Source organism: Macadamia integrifolia, chromosome 7 (assembly GCF_013358625.1).
Source record: "Macadamia integrifolia cultivar HAES 741 chromosome 7, SCU_Mint_v3, whole genome shotgun sequence".
Classification (NCBI taxonomy): domain Eukaryota; kingdom Viridiplantae; phylum Streptophyta; class Magnoliopsida; order Proteales; family Proteaceae; genus Macadamia; species Macadamia integrifolia.
In genome coordinates, this window is record NC_056563.1 from 28,988,831 (window position 1) to 29,000,239 (window position 11,409).

The following is an 11,409-nucleotide window of genomic DNA, read 5'->3' on the forward strand; positions in this document are numbered from 1 at the left end:
TCAGTCAAAGAGGGGCAATCTGTAGACACCGAATTTTGTCCCCCCCCGGCAATGATGACAATATGAAGGATTACATGTTGGATATTTTAGACTTGGAGAATTTTCAAACTGAGAGTAGAAAATGACCATTTTTTCCTATAAACTTTTAAGAGAAAATGTTTTCAAAAATTAGAATTTGATGTTGTGGATTATTGTTGCTTGTCCCCTCAAGTCGGACATTACACTTTGATGCGAGAACTATGCGAATCGACGCCCGATTCCCTCTTTCATTATATGATTCGGGTCCCTACTTTATGCATATTTTCGTAAATGTTTTCGATCGAGACTACAATCGTGTCTCACATCATTGGATAGTGCTCGGACTGAGCTTTCTAACGACATATTACACGTCAAATTCCGACAAACGGTTTGAAAGATATGACCCCCGAAAGTTGACTCCAAAGTTCGGTTTCAGATTCCATTCCGAGCAACCAAAGGGTGCCACATGACGCCCAAACCCCTTTGTCCAAAAGTAAGCCTTTTTGGACAATTCTCTTTAGTTTTTTAATCCCACATCGAAAATATGAGAAAATTGTCCCAAGTCCCAAGGCTATAAGAATAGCCCTTCCTCTCTTCCAAACGGAGGAGGAGATTGGAGGGAAGGAATATGGTTTTAGCTAATTCCCTTTCTCTAAATAAAGAATCTCTCAAAGTATAAAAATTTAAATGTGTAATCCTTCCTTGAGCCGGGAGACTTAGTCCGGTTCAGTTCGATTTTGGCCTTGAAGCACAAGGGTTATCTCCCCTTGTTTCTTGATTAAAGCCGATTTAAGGTATTTATTTATTTATTTTATTTCAATAGCGATTTAGATTTAGTTTTATTAATAGATTAGTTTCTAATTCATTAATAATTGATTTATTTAGATTAATTATGTTTAATTAGTTTCAGTTTGGTTCAATGGAATGCGGTTTATTAGATGTGAATTGATTCATTCCGGTTCAATTAAAGATATTTAAGATTAATTGATTCTTTTAGATTAATTAGGTTTAATTGTTTTTTTTTAAATGCTTACTTAAGTAGATTTGATTTGGTTTAGTTTTTTTAAATTGTTTTTGCTCTTTTAATCTAGACCATTAGATTAGGATCCCACTGTAACCTAATCTCATTTCTTCTTATTACTTCCTCTCTTCTTCCTCAGTGACCGAAATCCCAAGCCATCATCCTCTTTCTCTTCATCATCTTCCCCCTTCTCTACAGCATTTTCATTTTCTCAATCTCAGGGTTTCTCCTTGCCCATCTCTTCTTCTTCCTTGCCATTCTCATCGCAACTCCTTTCTCTCCCTTCCCCAACACCACCACCTGCGCTTCATCGCAGCAAGCTTCATCACGGTTCACTTTCGGATCAACCTCTTCACCTTCTTCATCTCTATTTGGTTCTGCCGCTCCGTCCACTGGCGGCTTCTCAATGGGGACATCACTTTTTGGTTCTTCGTCCTCTTCCACAGCTCCTTCTTCTACTACGTCTAATATTTTTGGTGGATCTCAGGCCTCTTCTGCCGCAAAATTATCTTTTCCATTTGGTTCTTCTTCATCATCATCGGGATCGTCAACTTTGAGCCCTACCTTTGGATTAACTTCTCGTTCTGCTTCTTCGGGTTCCACTGCTCCTTTGGGATTTGGATTTCCTTCGAGTTTTGCATCTGGAGCGAGTATCGGTTCACCTCTGTTTGGTGTCACTTCGTCGTCTTCGCCGTTCGGATCTTCTTTTACTTCAGGTTCTGCTGCAACTGCCAATCCCGTGGCTGCTCAAAATCCGGTCACCCGATCTGTTGTCACTAACCATACATCCGACAATGAAGATGATGACGAGTCTGGTACAGAATCCGGTTCTGATTCTGACCCTTCACCAGAAAAGTCTGGTCGCCCCTCTCCATTCCCTTCTTCTTCCTCTTCTATTCCTCCTAACCGAACTCAACCTCTCCTCCTTCTCTTCTTCTTCTTCTTCTTCTTCTTCTTCTTCTTCTTCTTCTCTTCTTCTTCCCTGCTGCTGCAACCGAACCTGCAACTTTTTCTCCTTCTCTCAATCTTCTTCTTTCCCTTGCTGAAACCTAAACCTGCAACCCATCTTCTTCACACCTTTTACCTCTCACCTTTCTCTTTCTTCTTATACTTCTTCTCCTTAACTGAGCCCAGCCGCCCCACACAACACCCTCTCCATTGTTTGTTTTTTTTTTTATGGCTCCATGTTCTTCTTTCTTTGCTTTTTTCTTTTTCTTTTCTTTCTTTGTTCCTTCTCTCTGAATCAAAAACAGAACAATCCTTCTGCATTTTTTTGTTTTTCTCCATCAGTCTTAATTGTTCATCGTGGATTAAATGATTTTGATAAGTTGTCCTTTTTTTTTGTTTTCTTTTGTTTTCTAAAATCTTTCAGGGATCTCAAATTTCCCTAATTTTGGGTCCTAAAATCAAATGATTTTCTTTTTCTGTTTTCTTTTCTCTCTTAATAACATATGGGACGTAGTTTAGGGCGTGTTTAGTTTAGGATGGGTGTGGCTGGCCCCTCAAACCGGCTCGTAGCATTAGGTGCGTATGGGGGATTTGGGTTTTCCTACTATCTCCTATCTTTTGTACTCTAACATTCACTTGCATTAGTGTAGTACTAATTTAGATTAATTAAAGTAACTTAGTTAACTTAATTAGTCATTTCAACCGTTGTTTATTTAATTGTGGTTAATTTATTTAGTTTTTTTTTTATCACTGCATTTGATTTCTTCATTCAATTCAATTTATTAAATTTGTGTAATTATCAATTTTTTCCCTCTAGTAGTTCGTTTATTTTAATCAATCAATTAATTAGTTATTTAATGTAGGATAATTAACTAGATTAATTAGTTAAAAGATTCTCTTCTCATTAGCTTAACTAGGGTTTTGAAAATGTTTAACTCATCTTAGGATTAGCTCAAGGTAAACATAATTAGTGCAATTAGGTTTCATAATTAGTTTAATTAAACCGTAGGTTTAGTTTAATCCTCCTACACTAGATTAGGTAGATTAGTAAGAATGCATTCATTTAATGTAATTAATCCATTTCACTTTTATAAATTAATTAGATCTCATTTAATTTTAAATCTTTTTACCAATTAGATTAAGTAGGATTGCAATAATTTATTTCACAAATTACTAGGGATTGAGATTAACCATTTCAATTAGTTCAATTTAGAATTTCATAGTTCATTAATCATCCATCTAGGTTAGACTCAATTAATCGAATTAGTTAATTTAGGGTTTCATGAGTTGCTCAACTAATCCTAGGGCTAAGTTTATTTAATTAGTTTAATCTAAGACTCATAACACATTAATCAAATCATTTAGGATTTTTAATATTTAATTAGCGTAATCATTTCATTATTTGCATTATCACCTAGGTTAGCATAACATAGACACATGGCTAAGGGTTCTCACATGTCATACTTAGATACCTAGTTTACGGTTTTCAGTGACCTAGATTTAGGACTAGTTAGTAGGGTACAAACAAATTGTGGTCAAACAAAAAGAGACCGGCCTTAGGGCCTGGCAGACTGGGTGCCTAACACCTTCCCAGTCTGTCACTTGACACTTGTCTAGAATCTTGGTGCAAACCAGCCTTATCCATCAGAGTCATTAGTCTCTCTCCCTTGATTGGGGGAGACATTTATGGGTCATAGACCCTTTCTAAGTGGCGACTCATTTTTACCCATAACGTGCATCCCCCTTTGGCTTTTAATGACCAGGGGATACTATCTCGTCTCATTAGGGTCGAACCCTAGCGTGAGTACACGCGCTACTCGCCATATCGCGATCTCGAGGGGCGGAGGTCCATGATACCTACAGGGGGGTTTGTCTGTGGAGTGGCTCATGTGCCTAAACACAAAGCGGGTGAAATGATCTTCTCACCCCCATGAAAAGTGGAAATGCCAGCAACCCAGCTGTATTGGTGCTTCCACCCAAGCTCCCATTGGTCTTGCATTAGCACAGATTGACACTGCCTCACTGGAAATACTTCTCCATAAAAAATACCTTTTTGATTATAGCAGATGATGAGGTAAAATATGTCCCCTTCCTCAGCACGGCTGAAGCATGTATGCAAACTTGAACAGAAGACTGACCCACCACCTCGGCCTCTCCTCGTTGGTGATGAGAGTATTTCTTCCCAACCACAGCATGGGCAGGGATCGTCCTGGCCAATGCTGCACCTTGGCATCCCATCAGGCCATGCTACCACCTCGGCATCTCATCAAGCCGTGCTGCCACCTCAACCCTCCATCAGGCCGTGCTGTCACCTCGGCATCTCATCAGGTCGTACGACCACCTCGGCCCTCCATCAGGCTGTGCTGCCACATCGGCCCTCCATCAGGTCACGCTGCCATCACTGCCCTCCATCAGGCCGTGCTACCACCTCGGCCCTCCATCAGGCCGCGCTGCCACCTCGGCCCTCCATCAGGCCGCGCTGCCACCTCGGCCTTCCATCAGGCCATGCTACCACCTCGGTCCTTCATCAGGCCGTGCTACCACCTCGGTCCTCCATCAGGTCGTGCTGCCACCTTGGCCCTCCATCATGCTGAGCAGCCACTTCGGCCTCTTCTCATACCAACCAGTTGCCTCGGCTTGGTCGACCTATCACCTCGGCTTGACACAACCAAATAAGGCACCCAGAAACGTACACACATCCACTCCTACATTCAAGGGACGTAATCCTTGATAACGGGGGTAGGACTCTAAACACTACACGTCATCAGAGGCATCCACCCCTCTCACGATTTGCACCTTTAAGATCAACGGGGAATATTCCCAGAACATACCCTGGAACCCGAAATATTCATAGAATCACAGTGCCACTCCCCTCAAGGACTCTATGCCTAAATAGGACTCTCCACAAACGCCCCTCCTTCTCTCTCCATCAGCAGCCTATAAATATCAAGGTAAGCCTCCATCATGGGGGATCGATCAATCACTCCTTTTACTAGAAAAGCTCTCTTGAGCATCTGCTGTGGAAAGATCTGATTTAGGCATCGGAGAGTCCCCTGTCGGGTCAGCCTGGCTCTTCCCTGTCATCTCTTCTGTGCAGATCGACTGGAGCACCAGGAACTGCAGGGAAGATCATCCAGTCAATTTTTACCGCATCAACAGGCAATCGATATTTATCAACGTGTCTCAGTTTATTCAATTGATACGATGCTAATATTCAGAGCATTGGTCAATCATGCCATTAATATATAACAGCACCTAAACAACTATGATCTCCCTTGCTTGTGTTTAAGGTTTTCTCACAAAGACACTATTTAGATTAAAAAAAAAAATCACATATAAACAATAACAATTTTACCCATATAATTGTAATGGATTCAAAATCTGATCCAATTTTACAAAAATAATTAGGGCAAGAGAACTCTTTCCACTTGTGCGACTATTGTGCAAGCGAATGGAAACTTCTACATGAGGCATCAAGGTGGTGGAGTGACACAATGTGATTTTTCACACCCACCTATTTCTGGGTGTAGAGACACACAATCGCGCAGAGTTCTTTTTTCCTGAAAAAAAAATTACCCCGCTAGCGACTGTTGTTCATTTCTCCACTGGACCATCAATGCCCAACTCTGCCTTCTGCTCCCCTACCTCGTCCCTAGCTTAACATTTCAATGGCTTCACTTACGATCACCACTAGGTTGGAGGGAGCATCTTCAATAAGTCCGACCACTACCACACTACTGCCAATCGTCTCATTTCTCGTACATTTTCTCTCCAATCCCCACTCCCATCCTTATATTACTCTTTCTTCCCACCCCTATTATCCCTACAACCATTTCATGAATTTGAATCATTTCCAATGATCTTTCTTTCCACTTTCTTCTAACTTTTCACATGGACACATGAGGCTACGTGCTAATCACTTATGATCACTTAAAGCTACGTGTTACTTGGTGTTGAATTGCATACATTTGAGAGATTGTGAAAAATTAGAGGATTAGAAAAGATCCAAATCCAGCGCTGGAGGGAGTGTCATCAGGGAGGATCCCAGTCCCTCTCTCTCCCTCTCTCCACCCACACTCTTTTTCCTCTTTTTCAATCACGATGCAGTGACAATGTGGCCATCATGCTATTTCACGATGGTCGCATGCCCGTCATGATTGTCCTTGTCCCCTCCATCCCTATTAAATTTATTTTTTCCGATTCGTTTCGGATCTACATCAAATATAAAGCAGCAAAATTCGAAATCGAATTCTTATTCATATCGGGCGATTCATTGATCCCGATACCTCTACTACGCCTCTATCCCAGTCTCCAACCAAGAAAAGAGACTAAAAAGCAAAGATCAATCATCAATAAGAATACATTCCCAGGAAAAAAAAAAAACGATAACAACAAATCAAAAACGACAACAGGGGTCCCTTGTCAATAATTTTAGGGATAAGGGTACGCCCCACTCTTACAATCTCATCTCCCCTACAAAATTCTCACTACGACCCAGTTTTTTTTTATAGAAATTCTCTTTATGTTATACACAAACTCAAGTCATATATAGTGAAAATATGTGTTCAAATACTCTTAGTCATCTAATGTTCAGTACATCTCATCGTGGATGTAAACTCAATCATATATTTCTCAAACACACCAAACCCTTAAAAAAAAAAAAAAACCAACAAAAGTACAATAAACACCACTAATCCTTTTTATAATGAGTCATAGTTTTAGTTCACGATATTATTTTTTCTTTTAAGTTTAAAAACCTATTGACGATTACATGGTAGACTAAAATAGAATCCAATAAATAAAGCCCAAAGCTATACTTCTTGGAAAACAAAAAAATTATTGCAAATCAAACATCGATGCACTTGAAAAAATTGATCAAGTGATATCTATAATTTTACACAGATAAATATCGATGAATATTTTTGCCTTAAAAGATAACAATTACAAGTGAAACAACGGTAGGCTTGACTCTTCTTATCCTTTATTATGTTGAAAAAATGAAACATCATTAACATCAATCATTTTAATAAAAATAATCATAAAAATTTAGAAAATTAAATATAATATATAATTATATAAAATCAGGTTGAGCTAGACTAGGTTGAGTTCAACCAAACCAAAGCCCAACCCTTTCCAGCCTCGGAAAAGATAAGATCTAACCAAACTCGACTTGCAGGGGATAACTCTTACATTGTAAAGAAACAAAAATACAAATAAATACAGAAGAAGGTAATACGATTATGGAAATAGAAAATATAAATTAAAATAAAGTGATAAAAAAACACATCTTTACAGGGAAATCAATTAAAGTAGAAACATTTGACATCCCCTTCAGTCATCACCTTTCCTCACTCTCCTTTGACTGAACCAGCAGACCCAAATACCCCCACCACCATCATAGACCCCACGATTTTTCCATGATCCCATCTTTGTACCACACACAGAATCCTAGGGGACCCTATGGAGGGACCTAGCGGTGGTAAACCGTTAAGAGAAGAGAGAAGAGCTACATTGCGTCCACCGACACAAAAATGCCCATACGCCATATGTAATCACTTCACAGTTCACACGCTCTGCGTGTAATAAAGCTCTCGTGGCTTCACTCTTCCCTACAATTGAACCACTCCTATGGTCTTTTTCTCAAATTCTTTGATGGTGTTGGCTAACTTCTTCATGTTATCATCGTACACGTATGGTAGCTTATCATACCATCTCACCATGCTCTTGTTCTTGTTTGACATTGGGACAAACTCCCGGCACGGTTCCCCTTGCACCGATACTGAATTGTGGTAATGGTAGTATCGGATCTTTGTCTCCGTCTTGTGCAGCGTTTTTCCGATTACGTTTTCCGACATGTGCACTCCCGTCGAGTATGCATTCTTTGCCTGTATTGCATACTTCCTGTCCCTCCTTATTCCTGTGCGAGACTCTCGGAACAGCAGCTTCTCGAACCCCCATTGCCTGAAAATGTTAAGATCCCACCACAAAAATTAAGATTAGACATTAACCCAGTAACTAATAATCATCAAACATTGAGCTTCTGCAACTCCCAATTGAATCCCCTCTGTTTCTCGCTGGTGAAGAAAGAGAGAAGGGAACTCACTGGAATTACATTATCGACACTCTATTCTTAGTAAGTCCTCTAAGAATTTTTCCTCCGTATCCCAATCGAAGCATCTGCTTTTCGAAGAAAGGAAAGCACAGTTTGATCGTACGAATCGGGAAAGAAAATTTCTGCTTCTAGCGAAGGAATACAGGAAACCCAAACATAATAAATATAAGCTAAGAGGCATCTTTCAATTTTTACTTACTTTGAGTAATCCTGTGTGGAATCATTCAAGCAAAGCTTGCTGGACATGGGATTCTGCTCAATTGTGAACTGGGTACAATCAGAAAACTCCTGTAGAACGGATTCCAATGTGTTTCCTTCGGGTAGATATATATACTCATCGACATCGAAGTAAAATGTCCAATTCGCAGCGTGTCGGTACCGATGTAAACAGTCATTTACCACCAGAAATTGGTTATAATAGTATCCATCAAACTCTGATTGCGCCCTAATGTCCTGAAGCGTCGCCCTGCCGGCTCGCACCCATGGCTCTAACACAATCCTTACTGCCGGCGAAACTCCTCCGGCGTCGTGAAATACGAAATGCGAGCTCGGCCCGAAGAACCAAGCATGGTAGGCCATCCATTCCCTAATCCTCGCAGCGCTCAGGTTCCCATATAAGGATGACCCACAATAGAGATACTCGTACTTATATGGTGGGTGGTACCTGGATTCGTCGTAAGAACCTGGTTCTTCTTCCAAAACCACCATCTTCTCGTACCTTTTGGGCGACTCCGTGTAGTAAGCGTAGAGCTGGAGTTTCCCACCGGAGTTGTCCTGGTTAGGATTTACAGAGAAGGTACAATTGACGACGATGACCGTATACACCCGACCGTAACCCCAATCGGGTAGCATTTTATAGGCCTTGGTCTTAATGGTGGGTGAGGAGCGATTGTTGGAGATCCACTCGCATTTGAACCAGGGACGGCTAAAGATGTGAAGGGGCTTGGAGGCGAGGCCGACGACGGCAAAGGTTCTGGGGCCGCCGCGGTAGGCACCCATTTGGACGAATAGAGATGCGGCGTTACCATAGGCGTGGAAGAGACGCTTGTTTGGGTCGGTCTTTGGGGCGGAGGGTTTCCGGGCCAAGGTGTAGAGCTTCTTCTTCACCTCAGATGAATTAATGGGGGAATCGGGCGGAAAGACTGTGGGTGTAAAAGCGGCAGAGGAGCAGCGGCGGGCGGTGGAGAGGAGGTTGTCGTAGTAGGGCTGGAGGTTCCAAATGACCATCACCAGCGTCACGGCTACTAATGTGGCCACCAAAGGTTTTGTCTCGAAGCAGACGGAGATCTTCCCAGCTGTGTTGCCGACAACGGAAACCTGTTGCCCTTCCTTCCTCATGGCTTGTTCACCGATCCCGAGTAGTGAGGTCAGAAACTGATGATACCCTCTCTCAGTTTGTTGCCACTTGCCACTGTGATATCAGTCTAGTGGAGACTGAAGAGTGAGACAGCAGAATGGGAAGGACATTCTTGGAAGGCTAGCTATTCTCTGGATTTCTCTAATCTGATCATCCCTTTTGGTTTTTCAGGGAGTCTCTAATCCTTAAAAGTAACCATTCCAGAAAGGAAATGGACCCTGCTCTTCACTGAAATTACACAAAGCTAATAACTTATCCATCACGCATTCTTACTCTCCCTTAATTTGGAGTAATGGGTATCTTCTACCCCAAAAAAGGGGTAATGGGTATCGAACTGTAAGTGAAAACTGTGACTCTGACCTAGGCGAGAAAAAAATAGAGAGAAAAGGGAATCCGATGAAGTAATCCAAACAGTGACAAAGGAGACGATAGCAGTTGCAGTAGTGTGCTACCTAAACCCCACCACCACCACAGCCGGACGGCTGGATGAGAATCCCAAAGACTGTGGACGAATGCTTGTTGGTGGATTTTTAAGATGGATTCTGATCTCACAGTAGCCACAAGAAATCTCTCTGTGGTTAAATAGCACGTCCCTTTCTCCTTCACCGGATGTGGTCTCCTTTTGGAATGATGAGGAGACAACACAAAATGATTGAGACTCGACAAAAGTTCTGGACGAAACCAGCAGGAACAAGAAAGAAAGTTAATTATAAATGGCTGATCAAAGCCAAACGGAAAGCAGAAAAACTGATTTATTAAGGTGGGTAGGGCTGGTAGATACAGTTTTCCTTGATCAATAAACAGTTACAGATCACAGAACCCACACAAATGGTATCCCTTCTTTACGATCGAGCTGTACATCAATTAATCGTCTCGCCAAACCTATTTTCTTCACCTTTATGGCCTTGCGCTTACCCAGATACCCCCTCCCCCCCTCTTTCTCTCCCTCTCTCTCTCTAATCGTCCTGCCGACAGTCACGCTGGATTACTAATAGTTTGTATTTGGAAGGGAAGACATCGCCGGAAATTGATACGGGGACGTCGGCAGGAATCCCTCGCGTGATCTGTAGGCGTCACATCCAGATGTTGAGTGGTTTCCACTGCAACAGTGCATCCCAGTCGGTCCACTGGTATTATAGTTCTTTAGCATTTTCCGCTTCAATAGTTCATTGCCGTAGTGAATCACTGGGATCACCGCCGGTAGTTCATCACACCATTTTACACCAAAAGCCATGGCCATGATTGTGCATTTATCTTATCATATACGCCATTTCAAACTTTATTTTACTTCTTGAGGTATTGTGTTGCGAGTTCTACACAGAGTGGCAGGTGGGGTGGGTGAGATTTTAACAAGCACTTATGTGCAAGGATGGGAGTGAAGAAGAAGCCTCAGAATGGATTGTAATTCAACTACGGTTATTGTCATTCTCAAATCTGTCACTGACCCATCACCCTTTCTTCAAAAATTCAAAACCCCATCGCCTTAAAACCACACAATTCCAGAACCTAATCCTAAAATTCCAACCTCGAGCTCTTGATTAACAGGGAGGAAAAGTTCACCAAGTGTTTGATTTTATGCGCAAACCAATCGACAAGGGGATAGACTAAAAATTTCAACAAGAGAACACTGTTTTGATGTCATAAAATCAGGAATGACTTAACCCAATCAATAACAGCATTATTAATTTAAAAGCTTGAACAACAAACCAAGCCAAAGAATGTCAACACTGTTAGCCTCTACTCAATTATTGAAAATGATGTCCTAGTTAGGCCAAGCCAAATTGGGGCATAACCCCATTCAAAACAGAGTTGATGTAGACTTGGTCCACAAAGAATTGAACACATATCGCTCTTCACCTCAACCTTAGCAAACTTGTACCAAGGAATAACATAGAATGAGAGCACTTCTTGTTTAATTTGTTATGTAAATTGAGATATTAAATTTCCAAGTAT

The 11,409-nt window shown here is 41.4% G+C and overlaps 2 protein-coding genes across 3 annotated transcripts in view; one reads left to right on the forward strand and one right to left on the reverse strand.

The window, feature by feature from the left end:
• Window positions 1-2,430, forward strand: part of LOC122084889 (nuclear pore complex protein NUP62-like) — an 8,204-nt gene extending 5,774 nt beyond the window's left edge. The window contains exons 3-4 of the mRNA XM_042653308.1: window positions 1,261-1,894; window positions 2,412-2,430. Coding sequence (XP_042509242.1) covers window positions 1,261-1,894; window positions 2,412-2,430 — 653 coding nt within the window. The remainder of the gene's footprint in view (window positions 1-1,260; window positions 1,895-2,411) is intronic.
• Window positions 2,431-7,225: 4,795 nt separating this feature from the next.
• On the reverse strand, window positions 7,226-10,082 carry LOC122083221 (galactan beta-1,4-galactosyltransferase GALS1-like). Of its 2 annotated transcripts, XM_042650946.1 has the most exons (3): window positions 8,299-10,082; window positions 8,091-8,164; window positions 7,818-7,948 (listed from the first exon to the last, which is right to left on the reverse strand). In XM_042650946.1, exons 1-2 carry the CDS (start codon window positions 9,435-9,437, stop codon window positions 8,101-8,103), a joined length of 1,203 nt encoding a protein of 400 aa, XP_042506880.1. In that variant the 5' UTR covers window positions 9,438-10,082; the 3' UTR covers window positions 7,818-7,948; window positions 8,091-8,100. The 2 variants fall into 2 exon arrangements, with proteins under 2 accessions (XP_042506879.1, XP_042506880.1); XM_042650945.1 differs by lacking the exon at window positions 8,091-8,164 and having other exon boundaries at window positions 7,226-7,948; window positions 8,299-10,041.
• Between the last annotated feature and the right edge of the window lie 1,327 nt (window positions 10,083-11,409).

Bases quoted from the DNA above. Each gene is read 5' to 3' on its own strand.
- LOC122083221 (XM_042650945.1), bottom strand. From the start codon at position 9,437: ATGAGGAAGGAAGGGCAACAGGTTTCCGTTGTCGGCAACACAGCTGGG. The intron at 7,949-8,298 runs GTAAGTAAAAAT...TAACATTTTCAG, and splicing joins TCCACACAGGATTACTCAAA to GCAATGGGGGTTCGAGAAGC.